Genomic DNA, 26912 nt, shown 5'->3' with positions numbered 1-26912 from the left:
AGTGTTGCAAGATATTAAACAACCACATAACAAGTGGACACTGGTGGAAGTTACACTGACATACAGTTGTGTTCAGAATAATAGCAGTGTGTTTAAAAAAAGTGAATAATGCCCTTAGAATAGCTTTTAATTCCATAATATCAATGTATTGGGAACACTGCACATTCAATTCCAAATCAAAACATGACCAAAAATGAAATCATTTTTGTGTTATAACTTTACAGAAAGTGTTTGTTTGTTTAAAAAGGAATATTAGGCTGTTCTAAAAAAAAAAAAAAGTGTTTGCATTTTTCTTTACAAACTCAAACATTTACTGTATGAACTGAAAAATGTCTCAAGGGTTTGCTTTACTTTGAATCACCGCACTAATATTTAGTCGCATAAGCATTATTTCTGAGAACTGCTTCACATCTGTGTTGCACGGAGTCGACCGACTTCTGCGACATGACCTTTAAAGTATTCTGATGTATTAAAACTGATCCAGGATCCCTGGTTTGGGATAAATAGGCCCAACACCACAGTATGAGAAACATCCCCATAACCACCATGCTTTACTGTCTTCACAGTGTACTGGGGCTGGAATTCAGTGCATGGGATGGGGGGGGGGGGTCGGACAAACTGTCTGCGCCCCTAGACCCAAAAAAAAAAACAATTTGCAATGTTACTTTGCGGGGCCGTCTAGCTGATAGCTTTGCTTCACATTAGCCTTCTTCTGATCCTAACAGTACTCACAGGTAACTTCTAAGTTCTTCTTTGGATTTTCCCCACATCGTTCAGGCTTTGGATACCATTTGAAATCAATTTTCTGCACACAGGTTTTCCTCTCTCCAATCAACTTTTTAGTCAAAGTCCACAGTTCCTCGGAGCAATGTCTGGAACGACCCATGTTGCGGAGTATTTCAGTGTGAAATGCACTATAACCAGCATGCACATTTGCTTCCTTAAATATGAGCCATGATTGACATCTGATTCTTCACAGAATCAATCACCTCACTAATTAAACACAACACTGCTGTTATTTTGAACATGCTCCTGTCAATTACAGATTCAGTTACACAGAATGAGCAGCATTCATGTCATGACTTTTTTTCTATGACTCTACAACACGTAAATTATGACTTCTACCAAAAAAGATTTATGAGGTTAGTAATGTCAGACTGCTATTATTTTGAACACAACTGTATTTTTCCCCGAGCAACACCTTTTTCACAGTTGAGGTCTATAGGAACTGGTATTAGAGATCTTAGGCACAATATGAATACAATGAGGAAACAATGAATTGAGAAACATCCTCAGTGGTTTATTAATTCATTATGACAAAACCAAGTAAGAAAGTTATTATCAAAGCCCATCAAACACTATACAAACTCCCTTTAAATAATCAATGAAGTCAAAAATCAGTTTACATCAGCAGAGTCTATACAAAAGCCCTTAAATCTCTCTCTCTCACACACACTCTCTCTCACACACACACGTTTCAAACCTTTTAAATTACAATGTGATACCAGTCCCTGTTCCCTAAGAGATAGGTAAAGTAGACTGACGCAGTTTTTCAGTCACTGCATCGTATTGCCTTCCCAGACCTAAATGTTGAGAGGTTTCAGACCCACCGACACGGTTTAGCGGTCCGGTTTTAGCTACGGCCGCAGTCCCAGTCTCGCAATGGAAGCACAATGGACAATCTGCAAAGACACCGAGGCAGTAGGACTAGGAACGTGTCATTTCCATTCATCAGGTAAAATGTATTTTGCATGCTGGCACTTCAGTAAATCAGACGTATGTCCCCTGTGTCCAGCCAGTTACCTCAGACACATGGGTTGTCCTGAACACAAGATACATAAAGACTGTTCAATGAAGAAAGAAAGTGTAAAGTTCCTGGACTTCCTATTACACATGAAGTGTTTTGCCTGCCACCTGCTACTCTTCAGTAACATTTAAGTTGGAAGGTTTATCAGATGTGTTGTGAGCAGATAGTGAAAATCCAAACACATCCATGACAGTTGTAGAGCACTTATGCCGATGAAGAAACTTTACTTCACAGTATGACAAGTCATATGATCAGAAACAAAGTCAAAACATTCTGTTTATCTCCTCAGGAATGGACTACATCCACCTCTTGTGATCAAGACTGGGAGGGCAGGACCAGGCCGAAGTGCAGCACCAACAGACCGTCCTGGGGCAAAACAGAAACCGCACCAACAGAATCACTCAAAAGTATTCCTGGTCTTGTACAAATTTCCCATTTTCAAAATTGTTTTGTGTGTCTTTGTGGTGCTTACCTGCAGTGCCTCTTCACCCACAGAGTTCTGGATGTCTTTGAGTGACTGGTAGTGATCTAGGAGGTGATCTCCACAAACCACATCCACCTGCAGGACACGCAGAAACACTTCAGACCACGGCAGCGGAGATTCAATCCAAAGCCATTTTCACACATGTAAGTGACCAAAACACTGAACGTACAGGAGATGCCTTGGATATTTATGATAAACTGGAAGAAGATGATGGGGTAGACTAATACAGCAAGATTAACTAGGACATACAAATGATTCTGAAAGATGTCAGAGTTTAAAAGGTAAGACTTCTACAACTGCTTCATCGGACAGTGACCTTTTGTCAGTCTCTCTGTCTTCTCCACCTTTGTCCAGACAGGCCAGGGTGCAGCACCGAGGCCAGGAAATCAATGTAAGCTGCTAATCCTCATCCACGTGTTACTAAATACACCAACACCTGAACACTGTCAAACTGACCACACATTTGTGTGTGTCTGTGCTCTGAGGAACGGAGGACACACCTGATTGTAACACTGATAACAATCATTACAGCATTACAGCATGTCCACTCTGAGACACACATGTGGTATCACTGCACTAATTATAATCTGATTAAGGTTGTTAGGGAGTGTCTGTTGTCCTTTATAGGCACCCGGCTGAGTTGGGACCTGAGCAGCTGACCCTTCCATGTTGGGCTTTGCTTGTACTCCCCAGTGTACACATGTGCATTCCTCAATGCACTGCTTGTTGCTCAGGTCATGTTGTCAGACCTTAGCTTTTGGATATGGCTGATGCCGACTGAAAGGAGTCTCACAAAGAGATAAAATGTTCTGAATTACTTCAAATAGTCATCAGTAGGGCTGGGGATCGAGTTTGCTACTATTTTAGGCTCCGTCCAAATTGTCTCGATATCATCAATTATCCAAAAATGACTTCTTGTTTGATGCCAAATTTCAATACCTAAGGGGTTAATCTTGACAATGTCAGTGAGCCAATAAACATGCAGCATGCTTATGTGCCCAAATGCAAAAGTGATGGTGATTGGCTGTGGTGAGGCATCAAGGAAAAGTCCTAGTTTACTCCCAGAGACCAGGTTCACATCAGATTAAAGTTAAATTCCACTTCTCTTCTTAGACCATCAATTAGGCAGGTGACGTATAAATAACCTGTATGATTCCATGTTAGGTATTGGGACAAGGTTAATAATCTTTCCAAATACCTTGTGTAAAATCTATTGTAAAACCAAAAACTGTTTACGTACAGCACACCAGCTGGGTCATGCAGCAGACACGTCAAATGACACATAAAGCACACCCCTATACACTAAAAAAATAAAACAGTGGCACATCTGACCATTCTGCTGGTGTGTATTTCCATAGACAGACACAGTTGTTTTACTATGCATCATATGCCACGGGTGTGTGCTGCCCTTAAGTGTGGACATTAATGTACGTTAATGTAGTTAGGCCACGCATGCTTGCTTAAAAATACACCAGCGTCACCCTGTCTACATGCTGTAACTTCCTTTGCTGTCCTGTTCCAAGTCTGTCTAAAGTGGCATTCAGGATCAACGGTCATGTCAGTTTGTGAACTCATTAACTCTAAGCCCGGCAGAGAGACCATGTGAGCGGAGAGGCAGGACCTTCGACAGGGCACAGATCGGATTTTTTTAAAATGCTGGAGCATCCGCCTGATCTCCCGCTTGGTGTGATACTGCAGCAGAGCACATGCTCTGCTGGCCCACTCACCTGGCAGGTAGAGCTCAGCTCCATCTTCCTCCTGATGAACAGCTCCACGTGGCGGACGGTGGCCTCGCCCGACACACGGACGTACCGCCTCTCTAATGGCTGAACAGGGACAGGGTGACAAAATCTAAATCATTGGCCAGGAAAGTACAACAAAGCTGAACAAGGTAAACAAACATTTGACTACCATGTACAGATACATTTATATTGTATAAAAAAGGTACAAACACACACACACGTAAATATTTTACATCATTACCTTATAGTTATTGATGCCCTCTTCAGCCCTGAAAACAAAAACTGGAGTCATTACACAGTCAGGACAACTTTTTGGAACTAAGCAAGTTGTCACTTTAAGACAAAGGGACCGTGGCACGCTCTATAACTACAGGGACATTTCATTTACTGCTAAAACTGGGTTCTTTTTTCCTAAACGCAGAAGACGTGTCTACAGGCCAAAAGCAAATCCACTGTCCATTGAACTAAAGCTTGTTACCTTTCGGTTTTAATGTCTCTGATAATAGGAGACTATTGTACAGCAGTGGTTTCATAATTGCTGATTTAGAGAAGGATTCACACCAAAGCAAATTAACCTGCAGTTTGTTTCCCACTGGCTGTAATGGTACTGCTACTTGACATTCATCTTTTGAATTTCATCCATCCATCCATCCATCTTCATCCGCTTATCCGGTATCGGGTCGCGGGGGCAGCAGCTCCAGTAGGGGACCCCAAACTTCCCTTTCCCGAGCCACATCAACCAGCTCCGACTGGGGGATCCCAAGGCGTTCCCAGGCCAGGTTGGAGATATAATCTCTCCACCTAGTCCTGGGTCTTCCCCGAGGTCTCCTCCCAGCTGGACGTGCCTGGAACACCTCCCTAGGGAGGCGCCCAGGAGGCATCCTTACCAGATGCCCGAACCACCTCAACTGGCTCCTTTCGACGCAAAGGAGCAGCGGCTCTACTCCGAGCTCCTCTCGGATGACTGAGCTTCTCACCCTATCTCTAAGGGAGACGCCAGCCACCCTCCTGAGGAAACCCATTTCGGCCGCTTGTACCCTGGATCTCGTTCTTTCGGTCATGACCCAGCCTTCATGACCATAGGTGAGGGTAGGAACGAAAATTGCCCGGTAGATCGAGAGCTTTGCCTTCTGGCTCAGCTCTCTTTTCGTCACAACGGTGCGATAAACAGAATGTAATACCGCACCAGCTGCTCCGATTCTCCGACCAATCTCACGCTCCGTGGTCCCCTCACTCGCGAACAAGACCCCAAGGTACTTAAACTCCTTCACTTGGGGTAAGGACTCACTCCCCACCCGAAGAAAGCACTCCATCGGTTTCCTGCTGAGAACCATGGCCTCAGATTTAGAGGTGCTGATCCTCATCCCAGCCGCTTCACACTCGGCTGCGAACCGATCCAGTGAGTGCTGAAGGTCACAGACCGACGATGCCATCAGGACCACATCATCCGCAAAAAGCAGCGATGAGATCCCGAGCCCACCGAACTGCAACCCCTCCCCGTCCCGACTACGCCTCGATATCCTGTCCATAAATATTACAAACAGGATTGGTGACAAAGCGCAGCCCTGGCGGAGGCCAACCCTCACCTGGAACGAGTCCGACTTACTGCCGAGAACCCGGACACAGCTCTCGCTTTGGTCATACAGAGATTGGATGGCCCTAAGAAGGAACCCCCTCACCCCATATTCCCGCAGCACCTCCCACAATTTCTCCCGGGGGACCCGGTCATACGCCTTCTCCAGATCCACAAAACACATGTAGACTGGTTGGGCATACTCCCAGGCCCCCTCCAGATCCTTGCGAGAATAAAGATCTGATCCGTTGTTCCACGACCAGGACGGAATCCGCATTGTTCCTCTTCAATCCGAGGTTCGACTATCGGCCGAACCCTCCTTTCCAGCACCTTGGAGTAGACTTTACCAGGGAGGCTGAGAAGTGTGATACCCCTGTAATTGGCACACACCCTCTGGTCCCCCTTTTTGAAGAGGGGAACCACCACCCCGGTCTGCCACTCCTTAGGCACCGTCCCAGACTTCCACGCAATGTTGAAGAGGCGTGTCAACCAAGACAGCCCCTCCACACCCAGAGCCTTCAGCATTTCTGGACGGATCTCATCAATCCCTGGGGCTTTGCCGCTGTGGAGTTGTTTGACTACCTCAGCGACTTCCACCAGGGAAATTGACGACAATCCCCCATCATCCTCCAGCTTTGCCTCCACCAAAGAGGGCGTGTCAGCTGGATTTAGGAGTTCCTCAAAGTGCTCCTTCCACCGCCCTATTACCTCCTCAGTTGAGGTCAACAAGGTCCCACCCTTACTGTATACAGCTTGGATGATTCCTCGCTTCCCCCTCCTGAGGTGGCGAACGGTTTTCCAGAAGCACCTTGGTGCCGACCGAAAGTCCTTCTCCATATCTTCTCCGAACTTCTCCCACACCCGCTGCTTTGCCTCGGTCACAGCAGAGGCTGCAGCCCTTCGGGCCCGTCGGTACCCTGCAACTGCCTCCGGAGTCTTCCGAGACAACATATCCCGGAAAGACTCCTTCTTCAGTCGGACGGCTTCCCTGACCACCGGTGTCCACCAGGGTGTTCGTGGGTTACCGCCCCTTGAGGCACCTAAAACCCTAAGACCACAGCTCACCGCCGCAGCTTTAGCAATGGAAGCTTTGAACATTGTCCACTCAGGTTCAATGCCCCCAGCCTCCACAGGGATGCTCGAAAAGCTCCGCCGGAGGTGTGAGTTGAAAGTCCGTCGGACAGGGGCCTCCTCCAGACGTTCCCAGTTTACCCGCACTACCCGTTTGGGCTTACCAGGTCTGTCCAGAGTCTTCCCCCACCCCCTGACCCAACTCACCACCAGATGGTGATCAGTTGACAGCTCTGCCCCTCTCTTCACCCGAGTGTCCAAAACATACGGCCTCAGATCAGATGAAACGATTATAAAATCGATCATTGACCTTTGGCCTAGGGTGCTCTGGTACCACGTACACTTATGAGCATCCCTATGTTCGAACATGGTGTTTGTGATGGACAATCCATGACTAGCACAGAAGTCCAACAACAAACAACCACTCTGGTTTAGATCAGGGAGGCCGTTCCTCCCAATCACGCCTCTCCAAGTATCTCCATCATTGCCCACGTGTGCATTGAAGTCCCCCAGCAGAACTATGGAGTCCCCTACTGGAGCCCCATACAGGACTCCATTCAAGGTCTCCAAGAAGGCCGAATACTCCGAACTCTTGTTTGGTGCATATGCACAAACAACAGTCAGAGTTTCCCCCCCATCACCCGCAGGCGTAGGGAGGCGACCCTCTCGTCCACCGGGGTAAACTCCAACGCAGCGGCGCTCAGCCAGGGGCTTGTGAGTATCCCACACCCCCGGCGCCTCACACCATGGGCAACTCCGGAGTAGGACAGAGTCCAACCCCTATCCAGGAGAACGGTTCCAGAACCGAGACTGTGCGTAGAGGTAAGCCCCACCAGATCTACCGGTAGCGCTCCACCTCCGCACAAGTTCCGGCTCCTTCCCCACAGAGAGGTGACATTCCACGTCCCCAGAGCCAGCCTCTGCCGCCCGGTTCTGGTCCGTCGAAGCCCCTGACCTTCGCTGCCACCCATGTAGCAGCGCACCCGACCCCTTTGGATCCTCCCACAGGTGGTGGGCCCATGGGTTGGAGGGAGAGGTGCAATCTTTTGAATTTGTATTTTGTAAATGGGACATGGTGGACACCTGCCTAGCACTTGGCCCTTTTTCACAAAAGACTTTTGAACATGTCAACGATGCTAATGCACAGGTGGGATTAAAGACACAAATGGCTGTGTTTAGGACCGGGAGTTGCAGGGTCCTAGTTTTGTGCATGCTGACTCATTGGCATGGCTGATGGGAGCAGAGCCATCGTTAATGTTGTTAGTTCCACCTGTGCTTTTACTGCTATGACAAGTCCGATGCAGTGAAAATGGCAGATGGTTACACTTGTTAGAACCCAGTTACTAGGAAACAGAAACAGACAGAGAGAACCTGATTTCTGTTTTCCTTTTAAAGAGGGCATGTTTAGTTTTTTTTGCATTTTCAACATCATGCTGAGAAATAAGAAAAGTAGACAAATGTTGTGCCATTTGACTCGGCCCCAGAGGCCACATCAACCTGACACCAGGTTTGGCAAATTAACTAATTAAAACATCTCACTAATGAGATGAAGAATGACGTTAAGCCGAGGGAAACGTTAATTGTAATTAAGAGGGATTGATAAATTTGCAAACATTTAGATTTTCTTTGTGTAGGGTCTTGTGTCTTTAAATAGAATCTACATATTCATAATGTCTAAAAGGTTGAGTACCTTCCACAGCCAATATGAATGCTGATGCTGGACAAGGACTAAACAAAGCCTTAGATCCTTACCCAACAAACTCCAGCAGCAGAGATACATCCAGCTCGGGAGGAATGGTGAACACAGACGGGGGCATGCTATCCTTCTTCTGCCTCTTCAACACAACAGGAACCGAAGGGGAGACCACCACTGGAAGGCAAAAATGACAAACTCTCAAACTTTTGAAACAGTTTTGCTGAAAATATCCATCTTTGGACGTCCGGTTTATTAATTCTTGGATTTAAATGCAAACACTAACGTTACAGTGCCACATCACATTATACATGATAGAAATCTGATGTTTTTGGGATAATCATTCAGGTTCCCAAGAAGCTCTATAACCAACAGTGTGTTAAATGTGTTGTTGTTGTTAATTATAATTGGTCATCTTATCTGCAGTGTGTGAATTAACATCACAATTAATTTAAATGTAGTACTGTGTGAACTATTACCTGGTTTTGGCACTTCCAACCCTCGCTCTTTGTAGAATTTACACATTTGTTCTCTTTCGACTGTAGTGCAAAACAAAAAAGGTTCACAAGAGAATTAAAACAGATAATGTACACAAATTATGTTAAACTCCATCTGATTGTATGTATACAGTACTTACACTCCTCTAGGAAGGGAACCATTTTGTAAACAATATCTTGCAGTTGTCTATCAGGCCTGAAAACAGAGGTGAAGCGTTAACACTGACTGCTTCATCACAGATCTGAGTGACAGCTTGTTTACAATCCTAAAAGTACCTAAGCATTTTGACAATAAACTAACTGTATATGCATGAAAATGAATGTATTCCACACTTTTAATTACTTTTCTCTCTGAACAGCTTAAACTCATAAAACTATAATAAAATATCTACATTAATTTAACAGGTACAGAAGATGATTCAGCCATCGAGAATGAACAGCCCTACCTGATGTTGTATAGTGGTTGTGTCTGGTGGACTACGATGCTGCATGTGGGACACCTGTTGCTGTAGAAGAAGTGCTTCACGATGCAGCTCTTGCAAACTTGGAGGAGACAAAAGACATCACAATATAAGACACAGTCAGGACCTTATGTACAGTATGTCAACGTGGCCACACGAATATCAACTTTTAAAGCTGGGATAAAAAAGTCATATTTGAGACCTATTATAACTATTTATCAGCCAAAATACACTTTTTACAAACACATTTGGTAAGACTTCGAATTAAATGTGCTTGTTGGAGTAGAGTGGGCGAGATATTTAGTTTGCAGTATGTTTTGCGGCATTAAACATAAACGTGTCAACTTATCCTTGTTTGTCAAACTATCTAATGTTTTATTATATACAGTATATTTGGCATTTCTGTACTCAAATGTCTTGTTACTCTTGTCACCATCAGAATCAGCTCTATTTGCCAGGTATGAGGACACATACAAGGAATTTTTCTTTGGATCATCATTGCTCACAATGCACTTACACATACAAAACAGACAATACACACTAATATATACACACTATACTGTACATACACACTCTAAACAGAAACAATATAGACAGGTTGAGGCGATTGCAAAAGAGTGCAAAGTATGCAGGAGTAAATATGATAGTTATTTTAATTGTGGAGCATAGTGCAAAGGGTGCTGGAATAAATAAATAGTATGTTATTATATTACAATATGAACAGTATGAAAAGCTCTGAAAATGAGAATGATGTACCCTTTGCACTATGCTCCACATTTAAATATTTTTTATTGAACTCTTCATTGCAATCATGCCTCTATATTGTTTCTGTTTAGAGTATGTATATATTTGTGTGTGTGTGTGTGTGTGTGTGTGTATATATCAGTGTATATATTGTTTTGTAAGTGTAGCCCCATTGTGAGCAACGATGCTCCAAAGAAAAATTCCTCGTATATGTCCTCATACCTGGCAAATAAAGCGGATTCTGATGAATAAATACTAAGCGGAACCAGTAAACAGGAGCTGGTTAGAGACAGTGTTACTGGGTTTTTACACCGAATTGAACCTGACACTGTGAGTCTGAAGTCAGCTGTTCATCCGAGTGATGGCTTGTGGAAAGAAACTGTTCCTGAGTCTGTTGGTTTTGGCGTAACTATGCTTTCTGACACAGATATGTCAGTGTTAAAGTACTACAGGCTGATTCATTAAAACCTGGTTTATTCATAAAAATCAGCTGGCCTCTTGAGTATGGTCTTGTTAAATCTGATGTGTGGTAGGGAGACATTATCTCGTGACTCCTTGAATCCTCTCAAGGTCCTCTAAGGAATCCAGGAGCTAAAAGAGACCTCCGTTCTAACTCACATGTATGCAGGCACTCTGTGATGGTGGTGGCATCGATGAGGAAGCCGCAGCAAAGGGCACAGCGGATGTATGGATAGAACTGATTGAGAGGGAGCTTGGGCTGTGGGGAAAGGAAGCAAGTCACAGTCAATGGTTAACGTTTCAGCTTTAAAAGGTTAGATATATATAGCTGTAACGTGAGGATATAACTGTCAGTTATCAGAAAGGAACGAAAATACAGAAGCCATCTTCGTCATGAATAGTTAGGGTAAAAGAGAGCTTAAACGTTAATTACCTCTTCCTCGGAGTCGCTGTCTGATATGTTCGTTGACCATTCATGACTGCGACCATACATAGGCGACATTCCCAACAACGGCTGCTAACTAACAACTTTTTCTCTTTAAGCACGAGAGCAAAACGACAAGTACGTTACAATGTAACGGTAGCGCTAGCTCTTGCTAGCTAAACGTCGACGGTTTTTTTTAGTTGTCTGTGAAGTTAGCTCCGCTTAGTAAACTGGCTAACATTAGCTTGCTTATTATGGGCAAACATAAACACATGCGCTTATAGACGGAAGTTACGGCTTAGTTAAGTTATGTTAAATGCCCCAATGCGGCTATCGCCCAAAATAAAACTTTGGCATAATCTACTTCCTAACTTTATATAACGTTACTATGCAGCCTTTACATTCACGATAGCAACTCAACTTTCCTCGCGCGCGGACACAAACATTGCGACGTCCGGCCTAAATTCTTCAGAATAAGTGTGGCTTGACCAGAAAAGCGACATATTAAAAATACAGGTTCATTTCGCAACACTTTAATAGCAATATTGAGTCAAACTAACAAAAGTGTCAATCAGCAAAATGAGGGAATTGAATGAAATTAGATCTACAGCATAACTAATACAGTGACTCATCATTTTTCAAATAATTCCACACAATTTATTCATCCGATACATTTATTTTGAAAACACAATTACGTATCTTCCGGTAATAGCTACACACGAGGATGGAGGTTCCCATCTGATTGTGTCAACAGGGGGCGCCCAAGCATGTAACTACAGCCAATGCAATATTTACAAAAAGAAGGAAACAGCAAAAATTGCAGTTAGTATTTTTGTGGGAAATATTTGGCCAATATAATAACATTTAATATCGAAAAACACATCAACATACTTTCAACTTTCAGCATTCAACACTGCCATAATAATGTGGACACACAATGTCCTAAATGTACATAAACCAAATAAAATGTATTTCATTACAGTGGAGAGGAAGAACCAATGGTGTGTTTTGGTCAGTTGAAGAATTTTCTAGTGCATTTGGAAATTTGTTTCAAAACTTCATTGCATGGATCATAAACAATCATCGAGGTATTTCCCATGATAATAAGTAAGATAGATAGATAGATTGATACTTTATTCATCCCGAAGGAAATTTTAGGCATTCAGTAGCAAGACAACCATAACACGACAAACACATATACACACACTATTGTACTATAATAATAGATTGTATTGGATATATGTACTTTATTATTACTTTGGAAAGAAGTTTTGAGCACCAAAAAATCCCTACAAAGCCTACATGAGATGAGGATTAGCTCCAGGAGGTGCAACCCTTTCTTTCTTTCTTTCTTTCTTTTTTCTTTCTTTCTGTGGCAACCTTGCAGGAAGAGTCCCAGTGCATTTTGTGTTAAATGTTGCAGTGACATGCCCACCAAAGTCAGGACATCCCCTAATAGACAACCCCAGCAACATGTCTAGGCAGCACAGACATTCCTTCAGGGCATCATTTACATTATGTTGTATATGGGAAATAGGAATTGGGAAACCCATCACCATCCTTAGTCATCATGTTGAATTTAACCCATCCTGATGAATCTCACCCTCATGTATTCCAGGGCATTGGCTCCAAAAAGTACATTTGCTGCTGCATTCATGGCCATGACACATGAGTTTTTAAGGGTTGTAAAGCTGTAACTACATGCATCATATCTACATTTGTCGATATTCTGATGAAGACACTTTGTGAAGTCCACCTATTGACCTTTCAGAGTCTCCAGATGTAATCATATTTTTGACTCCCCATTTCAATCCATCTAGCATCTGCAGCATTACACCATCGCCCTCTGTCTGCTTTGCATACAGTGTTACTGAATCAGCCGGCGTGTGAAAAGATGATGCAGGTTGTTCTGTTTACGCAGTAGCATCTCGTACCTTTGCGCTCCATTGTCTGAAAATCGACAGCAGGTATGAGCAGCTAAATCAAAAACACCACAAAAGTATTACCCACGGTTACTGCATGTGTGTGACAAAAGAGAGTGAGTGGAGAAGTTTTTCCTGACTCAAATCAAGCTGTTAAAGACAAAGGATGCTGTACAAATTTTTAAGCCCTTTGGGGCAAATTTGTGTTATTGGGCTATGTCAATAAATCATCATCAATCAAATGAATTCATGACAATCCTCTTCATCCTCTAAACATCACCTCCACCGGATTTAATCAGGCACTTTATGTGTTTATGTCTCATATCTGGGACTTCTTGTGGTTAAATGTTTACTTTTGGGAGATTTCTTTGTGCCATAGTGCAGACGACTACTTCTTATCTGTCAACGGATGTCTTTGGAATTTAGAATTTACCACATTTGTAATGCTGTGTTTTGGGTAGTCAAATGGGATTTCCACTTCTTGGTTTTTGGAGTCATGCAGTTAGTCAGTGTCAAAAAGATCGGCATCTTTGGAAACCTTTCATGACACACTTGTGTCCTTGTGCTAATACCCTGATATCATGACTGAACAGGGAATTTCCCGACATCTACTCACTGTGTGTAATAGCTTTGTGTTGTGTGTGTGTGTGTGTGTGTGTGTGTGTGTGTTTGCACGTGCTTTTGCATGTGCATCTTCATACGTGCATGATAACTTTACTTGGTGAACCCAAAAGAAAGACCAGACATTCTCAGTACTTTGATTTAGTTAAACTTTCATGTGGAAGTGTGGGAAGCCCCATTGAGAATTAAGTGGGATAAACCGGGAATTCACTATAGGTTTAAAGGTGTTCCCCCCCAACCCCCCAACACCCACCCCTAAATCCTTCTTGTCGGTTACTGGCTGGAACGCTGGAAGACTGTTGTGTGTTTGCTTCATGGTGTAGGTGGGCACAGTTTGTTTTCATAGACCCTGGGCGGTCTACAGAGAGTGCGTTTTTTACAGTGTGTTGTGGGGACAGGCAGCTAGCAGATAGAGAGGAGATGTTTTTTACAGTGTGTTCTGGGGACAGGCAGCTAGCAGATAGTGAGGAGATGTTTTTTACAGTGTGTTCTGGGGACAGGCAGTTAGCAGATAGAGAGGAGATGTTTTTTACAGTGTGTTTAGGGGACAGGCAGCTAGCAGATAGTGAGATGTTTTTACAGTGTGTTCAGGGGACAGGCAGCTAGCAGATAGTGAGGAGATGTTTTTACAGTGTGTTCTGGGGACAGGCAGCTAGCAGATAGTGAGGAGATGTTTTTACAGTGTGTTCTGGGGACAGGCAGCTAGCAGATAATAAGGAGATGTTTTTTACAGTGTGTTCAGGGGACAGGCAGCTAGCAGATAGTGAGGAGATGTTTTTTACAGTGTGTTCTGGGGACAGGCAGCTAGCAGATAGAGAGGAGATGTTTTTTACAGTGTGTTTAGGGGACAGGCAGCTAGCAGATAGTGAGATGTTTTTACAGTGTGTTCAGGGGACAGGCAGCTAGCAGATAGTGAGGAGATGTTTTTACAGTGTGTTCTGGGGACAGGCAGCTAGCAGATAGTGAGATGTTTTTTACAGTGTGTTCTGGGGACAGGCAGCTAGCAGATAATAAGGAGATGTTTTTTACAGTGTGTTCTGGGGACAGGCAGCTAGCAGATAGAGAGGAGATGTTTTTTACAGTGTGTTTAGGGGACAGGCAGCTAGCAGATAGTGAGATGTTTTTACAGTGTGTTCTGGGGACAGGCAGCTAGCAGATAGTGAGGAGATGTTTTTACAGTGTGTTCTGGGGACAGGCAGCTAGCAGATAGTGAGATGTTTTTTACAGTGTGTTCTGGGGACAGGCAGCTAGCAGATAATAAGGAGATGTTTTTTACAGTGTGTTCTGGGGACAGGCAGCTAGCAGATAGTGAGATGTTTTTACAGTGTGTTCAGGGGACAGGCAGCTAGCAGATAGTGAGGAGATGTTTTTACAGTGTGTTCTGGGGACAATCAGCTAGCAGATAGTGAGGAGATGTTTTTACAGTGTGTTCTGGGGACAGCCAGCTAGCAGATAGTGAGGAGATGTTTTTTACAGTGTGTTCAGGGGACAGGCAGCTAGCAGATAGTGAGGAGATGTTTTTACAGTGTGTTCTGGGGACAGGCAGCTAGCAGATAGTGAGGAGATGTTTTACAGTGTGTTCAGGGGACAGGCAGCTAGCAGATAGAGAGGAGATGTTTTTTACAGTGTGTTCTGGGGACAGGCAGCTAGCAGATAGAGAGGAGATGTTTTTTACAGTGTGTTCAGGGGACAGGCAGCTAGCAGATAGTGAGATGTTTTTACAGTGTGTTCAGGGGACAGGCAGCTAGCAGATAGTGAGGAGATGTTTTTACAGTGTGTTCTGGGGACAAGCAGCTAGCAGATAGTGAGGAGATGTTTTTACAGTGTGTTCTGGGGACAGGCAGCTAGCAGATAGTGAGGAGATGTTTGCTGTATGTGACAACAAATGTTCCAGCCTAAAACACACATGACATCGCTTAGAGCACTTTTCAGTTAAGTGGTGAAAACAGCTCTGCAGCCAAGTGTCTTTTGCGGTATTACTTGGAATATAAAGGAAGGGATAGTAGTCCTTCAGAAAACAGCTTGTAGGAATTGCTATTTGACAAGAAAATGTGACTTGGTTGTTTAGTCCCAAGTATTATCCTGCTTTCTCTCAGAACCTTATCCCCAGGAGCAGTTTATTTTCACAGATGGGTGCTTTAAGCTAAATGTGAATGTCAGCATTCCAACATGCTTACAATGACAACATGCTGATACTAAGCAGGTACAATCCAATGTATATCATCTTTGTTTAGCGTGTTAGCATCTATTTTATACCATCTAGGGTCAGCATGCTTACATAGTTAACACAAAGTATGCTATACAGCGGAGGCTGAAACTCTCATGAGGTTTGCATGCATGGTCATTGGTCACAGACCAAATTACTGGATAAATTATAGTATGGCGCTAGAGGAAATGCTTGGAGATTAAAAGTTATTACGGCTCATCCCGAGGAGAAAGTACATTTTTGTACCAAATGTAATGGAAATCCATCCAAATGTCGTCACATTTCACGAAAAGTGTGTCAGCCTCATGGTGGCGCTGGAGAAAATTGTCAGGGGATCCACTATTAGTAGCAGTCAATATGATTTCTCCTCTGTGGATCATGAATATCTGCACAAAATGTAATGATAAGTCATCCAGTAGTTGTTCAGAGAGAGATGTTCAGCCTGGACCAGAGTTGCCATACCTCGACTTACACAGCGCTACCATGGCTAAAAAATATCAAATTAAAACAGTTCCCTGTAGTAGTTACTCTAGCAGTACCCTCACAGCGCCTGCTAGAATTTTATTGGAAAATGATGAACAAAAACAACTATTTTTGATTAGATGAAAGATATTTTGAGGCACATTTAGATCCGATCAGATGTGGCACCTTATTGGTGGAAATCGGTCCGTCACATTCACACACAGTTCAACCAAAACCATCTAAAACAAAGATAGGGCACCAATAGTACGATAGTTACTAATAGTAACCTTCGGCATATTACAACACCTTACAAATGAACTGTATCAAGTGTCAACATGTGGTAAAACAAAAAAAAAAAAAAAGACTTGGATCCAAATGACTATATGAAAACACCAGTTATGTATATTTTTCTTCTATAATCAGAAAATTGCATTTACAATTTACACCATGATATATTACATGTTACGTACAGAGACCGCTGTTTATGGTGCACCTCACCCAGACAAGAAACCAGCTCCAACAGGCTCTTGATATCAGTGCAGTGTGTCTATTTATGTCACCACAGTACAGAGCAGAGCTAAGATGTCATCTGTCCCACTGGCAACAACGACATCCAACTATTACTACTGACAAATGACATTCAACGTGCTTTAGCATCACTGACGCACAATACCTTTAACCGAAAGCCTGTTACGATACAAAAAATTTCATAGAAATAACTTAAACCATATATATATACATGTGTTAATGTACTGGTTGGCCATTAATTGTAGTCGCCTTATCAGATCCTATATGACAATATATGCCTTGCAATTTAGTGCTTCATTATCTTCACTCAGCTCAGACAATGAAAGATTGCAGCTTAAATACACACAGTCCTGTTTCCTGTTAGTTTACATTTGTCCTGTTTTGTTAAAAGTCCTCCTTTCATCACAGTCTCTGTATTCGCCATCACCTTTGGGGCAGCAGTAACCCAAAGATTTTTGGATATCATCAAAGCTGCATGTCCGGGGGTTGAATCTTCTTCGTTCCAAGCTTCAGGCTCTTAAATTGCGGCAAAAGACTCAGACGCATCCTATTCATGGGGCACTGCATGTCATTTTTTTGTTGTTGAGACTGACGTTTCCCAGAAACAGAGCTGCTCTGGAGGCAGACATCTTTTTTTTTAGTAGGGTTGATCTGTGCTGTAACATCATTTCTATCTCCCTCCCCAAAGTTTCTCCTCAACAGATAACCAAATCAAACTTCAGTAGGCGAAGTTTTGCCGCAAGACACGTAATTGAGTAAACTGAAGCCCATTTTTAAAAAGGTAATCTTGTTACCAAACAGACTGTCGAAGTAGAATTAATAAGGAGCTTTCTGAAGCCCGGAGTTTAGGGTGGATGTCTCACTGTTAGCTTGGCAATTAAGTGGCGCCAGACAATTCAGGACAATTGCCCACAACTCATTCACCATTTCCTACATAACTTATCCATAATGAGGAGTAAACTGGGTTCCATGCACGCATGAATCCTCATCATTATGCCCAATGCTGACGGGTGTAGTCTCTCATTAAGAAGATCTGCAGCTTTAAGGCACTTAGCTTAAACATCTGGCTATGTACTGAAGATTGCAGTATCCTATCATGAATTAGCAATACCACCTCTGTCTCAGTGTTACAATCCCCCCCCCCCCCCATATGGTTTACCAGGTAGGTTCTTTAGACTCTGCACTTACTTTTTAACTCAGACAATTATAAGTTCTACTTCCAGAGTAGCTCTGACTTGAAGAAATGCATTACTAAAACTACAGGTGGCAAGATGTCAACTATGTGGACAGGTGCTTTGAGACATATGATCCCCTCTCAGACCTCCAGGAGACTCTGTGGCCGCTCAGGTGCTTGTGGGGGGGGGTTGGGCTGGAGGCGACAAATGGGCTTGTTGCACATGGGGCAGACACTGCGAATCTCTAACCATTTTAGCAGACACCTGAGGAAAGCAGATAGATGAGAGACGTGTTACCTAATTTGTCATTTCAAAGGAAGACAAAGTAGGAAAAATTCTACAGGTGGAAACTTTAGGAATCACGAGAAAAAGAAGTTCAAACAGCTTAATTAACAGTTGTAAAACAGGACTGAGCAGACAGGCAAACAGGATATGTACACAGTGCAGGAGGTACTGGTGATACAGGTAGAGAAGTGTCAATCAAAAGGACGAACAAACCGTCGTAAAAGCACTTTTAATGTCTAATATCACACCTATGCTGCAGGGCAAAAACAGGTCTCTGTTGGTTAAAGCATGCGCAAACATGTAAGGACATATGTTGTCAGGAATTTGCTCTTAGTTTTTCCACAGGACACCCTGAAAAACTTGCTCAATTTCTTTTTTCCTGAATTCCACTACTTCTCTGACTGCTTCATCCGTTAACCTGAAGGCAGAAATCCGTCAAAAGTGGAATTATTTTTGTCACTCCTTCGAACTGGTTAGTCAGGATTGTTGCACATCACAAAGTCTTTTCCAAAATGTTAAGACTAGGATATTTTGTGGTTTTAAGAGCTAGGCCTTTGGAGCCACTGACAATGGATTTGCAGACCTGGCTGCTCCAAAAGTGCTATTCCACATGGTTTTAAATGGAAGATTGTTTGCATCTTCAGTCATGTATCATGCATGGGTCAATACAGTCACCAGTTTGTGAAACAGCTAAACAAATGACACAAGTTTTTTTAATTGACTGTACCTTTGAAATACATTTTGCGTGTTCACAAATACAGAGTCAGCTGTCCAAATTTTAGCAATGTTTGAAAATGACCAAGCAGGGTTGGAGAACTTACTTCTTGTGAAAGGCATGGGAACACGGGCACACTCCGAGCTCGTCCCTGCTGCGAAACTCCTCTAAACACACGGCACACGTTTGCTGAAAAAGGGAAATGACAGGTTAGGAAATCAGCTCATAACACCTGAACTATTTACAGTTAATACAGAATGTCCCTTTACAAGCAATATCATAACTTGCTTAGCATTTACAAATGTAATGCATCCATTCAGCAGCTACACTGTGGGATTCTTTGCTGTGTGTGTATGTGTGTATATATATATATGTATATATATATATATATAGATAGATAGATAGATATATGGGCTGTAGTACTTGAGTCCGGACTTAAGACCGTTTTTTGATGGTCTCGGGCTTGTCTCGGACTTGCTAGTATTTGGACTCGGACTTGTCTATGTTGGTGATAATTATATTGGAGGGAAAGTGAAACCCAAAATGATTGTCTTGATGCTGTCATGCACAAGACCTTTTTTTCTGTCCTGGACTAGGTCTTGACTCGGACTTGAACCTCTTTGGACTGGGTCTTGACTCGGACTCGAAACTTTTTGGACTCGGTCTTGACTTGGACTCGACTAGTCCTGGTCTTGGACTTGTCTTGGACTCGACTAAGGTGGTCTTGACCACAGCCCTAATATGTACAATGTTCAGTATGTACAACAAATAACCGTTACACTTATATACATATATATATACATATGGGTATATAAGGGTATTTCAGTATGTACAAAACTATATTCTGTTATTCTGAAATTCTGTTTTTGCATCTTGTACAAGATGTAAAGTAAACCCTTTTTAACATCCAGGCAATGATAGAAAATGGATATTCTAACCCTAACTACTACGTCAGGCTAGCCTACTGCCAGCTTCAGTGTTGGTAGTTTAGCAAAGATAATCCAAAATGAGTGAGTAGCTCCCATTTCTGTTGTGTGAATTTGTCTGTCAACACCACTCATTTTTCTTACTTTTCCAAAAACCTGGTCACAATTATTTTGGAGTATGAAACTGGGACGTAGCTTTCAAGAACTGTCACGTATCTGCAACAGCGTACCAGGGAGTAGCTGGCTGCTGTGTCCAGCCAAGCACACAGAGCCAAAAATAGCCATCAGAGAAACGAATATATGATGTTTGGTTGCGTGGTTATCCTCTGAACTTCAGCTACAGCAGTAACTCAGACGCTGATTACGTGTGCACTTGTTTTTTATGCCATAATTGGACTACTTTGCCACCAGGAATAATTGAAACACACTTGTTTTTCTAGCAAATTACAGATTAATTGTAGCTCATTACAGCAGTAAATTGGAGCCATCACTTCAGTTTGCTACATTTTATATGCTTGAGTCACAGTAGGTTTCCCACGTTGATTTAGCCAGTTAGCATTGAGCTCCCATTCACTCTGTATTCAACTTACACCAAGAAGGCTCAGTTTCTTCCCCGCTCCTTTCAAAACAACCTGTTGACAAGAGCAGATTTGTGACAAAATGGAGACAAAATTTAAAAAAAAAGCAACTAAATATAGTATGAATGACAATCTGACACTAGTCCAACTGGATATTTATTAACACATTACCTCGTTGTAGCCGAATTCTTCTCTTGCACCTTGTCTCCTGAGCCTGTGAAGCACAAAAAAAACAACTTATCATACTGTTGATTAGAATTAAAACATTCTTTAATGTGCCGGGTGCTCTATATCTGTCTTCTTCAGGACGTGTCTTGTCATGCTGGGGGAATCAGCTGGGATCCTGAGTCAAGCAGCGCTGGAATTCACGCCACGCCAAATTCAAGTATCAGCCTGTGCATCCACGCTCACCACGAACACATGTGGAACACTTTCAACAACGTGCCCTGAATTATGACTGGTATTCTGTTTTATTAACCCTCATGTTGACCCTTTTTCCTCTATCAATGTTCTTTTTAATTCCCCAAAATAACATGATTGGTTCCAAACGTTCTTTGGCAAGTACCAATCTCTACTTTCATTCATTTTGAGGCGTCTTATTCAATTTTATAGCATTTTATAGAAACAAATTGAAGTGGTTTTGAAATAGTGTTGAGTAAAAGTTGACATATTCCAGTCTGTGATTATCCATCAACATCCATTCCTTTAATTTTAGTCTCAATAATTCCTAATTTCTGCTTTTCTAACATTGGGTATAATTTCCTATAACCCTTGTGTTGTCTTCCCTTTTTTCCCCTTATCTCAACATTTTTCTTGCTTTTTACAAAGTTTTATTATGAAGTTTATATATATATATATATATATATATATAATATATATACATATATACATACATATTTTTTTTTTTAATCAATTTTGCCGCCTTTTCCGACATTTTTCACCCGTATTTCGACTTCCTTCATTTCGGATATTTAAAAAAACTTTAAAAACGGGTCAAATTTGACCCACAGACAACATGAGGGTTAAATGAGGTTTATTGACCATAAATTTCCAAAAATAACTGTAAAACCAAGGTTCATAAGTTGGTGTTATGTAGTGTTAAACGTCAAAAAAAGTGTCAAACATTGAAAAAAAGCGTGTAAAGTGTTGATAGATAGTATCTATCAACACTTAGATACTATGCTTTCTATCGATATGATAGTATCGATAGAAAGCGTTAACAAAAGTGTTCAATTTTTCAATTTTGACGGGAAGACAACACAAGGGTTAGGTGGATTATAAACTGTTGAAAGCATAAATGCATTACAGTTTTTATGGGCTCAGTGAACAAGTAAAAAATGTGGTTGCTTCTGACTTTGCTAACTCTAAAACCAAGTCTCCCAACTTCAAATAACCCCATAGTCTGTTATAGGTTATTCAGATGTCTTTCTATCAGCCAAACAAATCTACAAACCATAACCTCCTTAGCGAGGGTAATCATTAAACAGGTTTTTTGCCTTTAGCAGCTGTCACCTGAACTTCTGTCAAAAAACTAACAAAGCATCATGTAATACAATAACAGACCTCTCCATTGACAGATTACCAGAATCAACGAACTGTAGTGCATTAAAATATTAAAACTCCGCCTCTACCGAGTGTAGATATTTTGCTCTGCCCTTTTTACAGGTAAGAAAATGTATGCAAGGAGTGTTGTTGAAAGGAAAAATACAGAATATCACTAACTAACATTGTTCAGGCAGGATGAGAGAAAATTAAGAACATAAAAAAGAATGTGAGGCACTCGGGTTAATGATTTGTGAGAGCTTCAAAATGTCAAATTTCCTCAGAGGCAGATTTCACTGCCGATTTGACAGACCGTGGAGCTAAACTGGAGTCAGAAGTGCATGAAATTACTGAGTGATGTCTGATGTTTATAGTCCAGCACACACAGCAGTCTGACTGTGTGAATCCTGTAAAAGAGCTCTAACCCAGCCACGTCTGTCGTGTTGTACCTGAACAGGTAGCAACAGAAGAAGAGCGTGAGCATGAGGATGAAGAGGCCGATGCCCAGGATGATGATGTAGATGTTGAGCGGCAGGTGGAAGAGCTCTTCAGATGTCATCTTGCCGTTCTGCAGTCCGACGTCACACGCAGACCCTGACAGGATGGGGGGGGGGGGGGCACATGACAAAAAGATGACACAGAATGGAAACAGGAGCAACAGATATCGATACAGCTGAAGCTTTACCACAGTATCACAGCAGTCACATGTGCTTTTTATAATGTCAAAAAGCTACATTTCCTCCCAGATTGTCAGGATGAAAAAGACATCCTGAACTATCCATTGAATATGTATTTAAACCATTGCAAATAACCATGCATACTTGTGTGGAGGCAACCTTCCTACACACTTTTTGAAAACTTTGACATGAAATATTCATCAAACTGCATCTTATCAACATATTATGACGTTTGTCTTTGGACAAAGAACAAGGCACTCATGCACAAAGCCTTAAGTTGGCAATAATGCAATCACGCATTCAAATGCATTTTGACAAAATATGAAAATGTCTTTTTAAATGTGAATAGCCGCCATAAACAAAAGCTACACTCAGTTCCCATGTGAGGAATGTAGCCCAACATTGCGTGGCATTTGGAAACTCAGCAGAAATGACAAAGGCAAATTGTACGTACGTATTGTATGAATTTTCACACAGGGCATGAAGAGAGTTTTACACGAGGCATTTGACGATGGTGAATCCATTTGAAAGCTTCACGAGATTTAGCCGTGTTGTTCATCACTTTGAATGATGTTAGCATATATTTAGTAGTGTGGGTGAGCTTCTGTGTTACATTTATTCATGAATGATCTGATTATTGGAATCTTTATCTATGTATAAATCTATAATAGGTGTAGCCCTGAGGGGTAAGATTATTGTGCAAGGGAATGACATAATTAATGGTCCCCAGATGGATAAATTACAGTAAACCCCTTCACTCTTAGTGGAGCATAGGTCGTCCACAAAGGCCCTTTCTGTAATCTTTGTGCCCACTTGTTGGGATATTAGCCCACTTAGCTCTATCAGAGCTTTGCCATTGTGTTTCCATCGTCCGCACAGGTCTTCATGCCAAACGTATCCCAGCATACATCACCCTGTCTGTGTCCACCGTCTATGGCGAGGATGCGGTGTGCGTATCTGTGTAACTTGTAAGGTCTGGCGCACATGCACCACGCTGCATCTGTGAAGCCTCGTATTTCAAATTGCAAAGCAATGCTGCGTTGCTATTTGAGATTTAAGGGCATCTGGAGACGAGGCAGTGTGTAATAACAGCCACGGAGGTGACTAATTTGTAATTTTGTGTTTAAACAAGAAGTGAGTGGGGGAAAAGGAACTGAGTTTTGGAAATAACTTTTGACATTTTTTTTCTTTAAACTGCAATTGGCTTTGGATTTTTGTTCCTACTGATGTTTGGTTTCCTCAACCTCTCCATCCCTGCAAAGCACTTTCATGTGAATGTTTACAACCATACGTCACACAGGAATGCATGTCTTCCACTTCCTAGTCCGCATCTTGGCCTAAGACTAGTTACTCGCTGGAGTTTGGGCACGGGGGGTGTTTTTAAACTGAGGGGCTTGAACATGTAAGTTTTCATTTCACAACCACAGTAGTTAACTCTTATGCTTAAGTGCAAAATTGATACTGTGATGGTGTAATTCTGTAAGGGACAGGGGTCAGGGCAGGAGGGTGCAAGCTTCGGTTTTACAGTTTGGGAGGTGGAGGGGATTCAACAAGAGGTTAAGGGGAAATAGGAAGCAGATGTAATCTTAGCACAATGTTAGTAAATCATTGATAGTGAAGCGCTAAAAGGTAGGTCGCTGTGCTTATGCATCGGACTGTGCCTGAACACTGTTAACCAGGAAGAATAGCTTTGGTTTTACATGTTTTGGCTGAAAAATGATAGAACCTGACTGTGTGAAAACTTCCTTCAGAGGTCTCAGTTGTTTTTTGGACTATGTTTGAGGTCATGTCAGTGGTAAAACACCTAGCCCAGATCATGGTTCAGTGGTCATGTCTTAACTTTGTGTATTCAATTAGGATTGGCTTATAGCAGCTATTTATAAATCCCGTGGTATGGGAAGTCCTTCAGAAGCGTTATCAGTTAGTTGACAGTTACACCTGGCAGTTACTGGGTGTTAACATTTGGTAACAACTAATCCCAGCAAAACAAATAGTAGTTACCTGGATGTAACTCCAGCTCTATGAGTATGTGCATAGACCTCTAACGGGCCTCACTATTGGTTTAACCCATGGATAAGAACTGGATACAGCCCCATTCATTCCTATCAGAGTTGCTGAATGGCGCGTGAAGCCATCATGGAGCCAAAAATGATCCAGATGATCGGCACCACTTCCGCATTGTGTGGCCCGTAGATCAGGCGCACTAGAGACCTCTACCGGGCCGGCTACTTTCACTTTATCACTTCACTAATTTGAATGGGGATTAAACGATTTAATGGTCGCCGAATTATGTTGACTCGAAATTCAAATGTTTTGGGACAACAAATAGCAATCAATATAACAGTATACTTGTACAACCATTGGGCACGCAGCAACAAAATGGTATGTACAAAGCAAAAAGCCAGCTAGTGACGTAGCCTGAGCGACACTAGCTTAGCAGTAAGCAGAGGGTCTGGTGTGTCGTCAAAGACACAGGAACTCCCTCACAGACAAGCTTGGCATCTTCCTTTGGAACCTAGTTCCACAGCTAGTTAGCCGATGCCTCCTTTCCCAGCAGAAGGATCGAGGCTGACATAGTCACGAGAAACATCAGGACTTGCTTAGCGGGACATCTCAGCAACACCCGAGGGTGATGGAAGGTTTTACAGAGTGCTGTGTTTGCACTCAAGGAGTCTGAGTGAAAAAGAGCCCAGCAAAAGGTGTGCCGGTGTTTTATATTCAATTCAATTCAATTTAATTTACATAGCGCCAAATCACAACAACAGTTATCTCATTGCACTTCTCATATACATACTGTGTGTATCTATATATATGCTCAATGGGGCAAACCTAAAGCAAAGAGAATGCGCATACCCAATAGAACTAGTTTGTGTGTTGCAACTCTGCGATTTGAATATCAACTTATTAAACTTTTACGTTACTGCTAGGCTAAGTTTGAACTTACAGAAAACTGTGCAACCTGCACCAGGACACTTACCGTTACACCATGGGACTGGATGCATCAAATGTGCGAATGTTCGGTTGGTAAACCTAAAAAATCTGTGGGGTCATGATCTCTCCAATACCACAAAGTCTGGTTTCCACAAAAAACACAAGCTATGATAGTTCAGAGAATGTGCAGTGGCTTAAATCCTTGTGGTCTAGAGTAAGCAGAACTGATTAGAGACTCCCATTTTCTCCAGAAGACATTACCAAAATAACCAGCTGCAGTGAGGATTTGCCACTCAAAGACAAAGACAGCAGCCTTTGAGATGACCCTGTGAGCTTAATGGGTAAAAAAATACTCCAATACTCCAAATCCCATCCAGCACTGTTATGTGCCTCTGGTCGAGCAATCCCTGCTTTTTTCTTTAGCCTCCCCTTCAAAACATTGTCACGAGGCTCTCCCTCCTTTCCTCCTCTTCCTTTCTTCTCTCCTCTCTTTTTAGATCTCCACGTCGCTTTATTCTTCTTCTCTGGCTGTGAAAACCTGCCTTCGCCAATTATGGAGACACAAAGGGAAGGACGTGGATGGGCTTCCCAGCAGCAGGGCCAGCCAACGAGGCGACCGAGAGGCAGGCAGCCTCAGTGCTCCTGTGGAAAGCAGCGTCTCATGTCTTCCCCAGGCTTCTGCTCCAAACAAAGACCACAGAGAGGTACGCAACACAGGAAGACAATGCGGCTAATGTTAATGCATATCCAGGCTCTCCTCCTGTCTTTTCCTCTCACATTCACTCTCCTCCTCTCCCTTCTCCACTTCTCTCCCACAGCCTCTCGGTTTGTAAACAGATCCCAGCTCATGTGATTCGCTGTCTGCATCACAGCTCTGCTTTCACTGCCCCCTCCTTCCTTCTTCCTCCCTCCCTCTCTTCTTCCTCCCCACCCACCCGCCCGCCCGCCTGCCTCCGCCCCTGCCCTCCCTTTACCCCTCTCCCCTCCGGGTTTTTCCTTCCACCCCCATCCCCTCCTTCTTTTGCAGCTGCATGCTATTATTGAAGTAGCAGAGCAGATGGCAGACAGGCAGATGTGGAAACAGGCATGGTGAGAGGCTGTGATATATGACACATATTCTGATATAGTTTGATTAAATACATGCTATTTGTAGAGTTAGCTGATTCCAACTCTTATACAAATCTTCCCTTGTTTATAAAGATCATAACCTGAACTGGTTCAAATGGGAAACTAATCCATTTCCACCAAGGCTGCACCCGGAACTGGACCAAGTGGGCAGCTGCCCCAGGCCCTCGGGGATGCAAAGAGGAAATTGTAAATATCTTTGTTAATAATGTAATCACCACTGAAACACATTATAAACAGAAATGATAGGGGCCCAAAGGTGAC

The 26912-nt window shown here is 42.7% G+C and overlaps 2 protein-coding genes across 3 annotated transcripts; both read right to left on the bottom strand.

Annotated features, from left to right (window-relative positions):
• Positions 1 to 1190: 1190 nt before the first annotated feature.
• On the bottom strand, positions 1191 to 11447 carry pcgf6 (polycomb group ring finger 6). The gene is made up of 10 exons (XM_032542149.1): positions 10965 to 11447; positions 10691 to 10790; positions 9314 to 9410; positions 9008 to 9063; positions 8850 to 8909; positions 8430 to 8547; positions 4275 to 4302; positions 4019 to 4117; positions 2280 to 2366; positions 1191 to 2173 (listed from the first exon to the last, which is right to left on the bottom strand). The coding sequence occupies exons 1-10, from the start codon at positions 11031 to 11033 to the stop codon at positions 2123 to 2125; spliced, it is 765 nt and encodes a 254-aa protein (XP_032398040.1). The 5' UTR covers positions 11034 to 11447; the 3' UTR covers positions 1191 to 2122.
• Positions 11448 to 16321: 4874 nt separating this feature from the next.
• LOC116705743 (RING finger protein 122) lies at positions 16322 to 26402 on the bottom strand. 2 transcript variants are annotated; one of them, XM_032542155.1, is made up of 6 exons: positions 25570 to 26402; positions 22365 to 22509; positions 20545 to 20587; positions 20386 to 20427; positions 18976 to 19058; positions 16322 to 18133 (listed from the first exon to the last, which is right to left on the bottom strand). In XM_032542155.1, exons 1-6 carry the CDS (start codon positions 25592 to 25594, stop codon positions 18010 to 18012), a joined length of 462 nt encoding a protein of 153 aa, XP_032398046.1. In that variant the 5' UTR covers positions 25595 to 26402; the 3' UTR covers positions 16322 to 18009. The 2 variants fall into 2 exon arrangements, with proteins under 2 accessions (XP_032398046.1, XP_032398047.1); XM_032542156.1 differs by having other exon boundaries at positions 25914 to 26402.
• Positions 26403 to 26912: the final 510 nt, after the last annotated feature.

The sequence above is a fragment of the Etheostoma spectabile genome, chromosome 17, assembly GCF_008692095.1.
Source record: "Etheostoma spectabile isolate EspeVRDwgs_2016 chromosome 17, UIUC_Espe_1.0, whole genome shotgun sequence".
NCBI lineage: Eukaryota > Metazoa > Chordata > Actinopteri > Perciformes > Percidae > Etheostoma > Etheostoma spectabile.
This window is presented reverse-complemented; position numbering and strand designations above follow the sequence as displayed.

What these genes read in the sequence shown, in the direction of transcription:
- pcgf6 (XM_032542149.1), bottom strand. Translation starts at nt 11,033, where the DNA reads ATGTCGCCTATGTATGGTCGCAGTCATGAATGGTCAACGAACATATCA. An exon ending in CTGCTGCTGGAGTTTGTTGG is followed by an intron (nt 4,303 to 8,429) that starts GTAAGGATCTAA and finishes TTTTGTTTTCAG; the next exon opens with GGCTGAAGAGGGCATCAATA. An exon ending in AGCTGAGCTCTACCTGCCAG is followed by an intron (nt 2,367 to 4,018) that starts GTGAGTGGGCCA and finishes CGTGTCCTGCAG; the next exon opens with GTGGATGTGGTTTGTGGAGA.
- LOC116705743 (XM_032542155.1), bottom strand. Translation starts at nt 25,594, where the DNA reads ATGCATCCAGTCCCATGGTGTAACG. An exon ending in TCCAGTCCCATGGTGTAACG is followed by an intron (nt 22,510 to 25,569) that starts GTAAGTGTCCTG and finishes CCATCCTGTCAG; the next exon opens with GGTCTGCGTGTGACGTCGGA. An exon ending in AGAAACTGAGCCTTCTTGGT is followed by an intron (nt 19,059 to 20,385) that starts GTAAGTTGAATA and finishes TCCCTTTTTCAG; the next exon opens with CAAACGTGTGCCGTGTGTTT.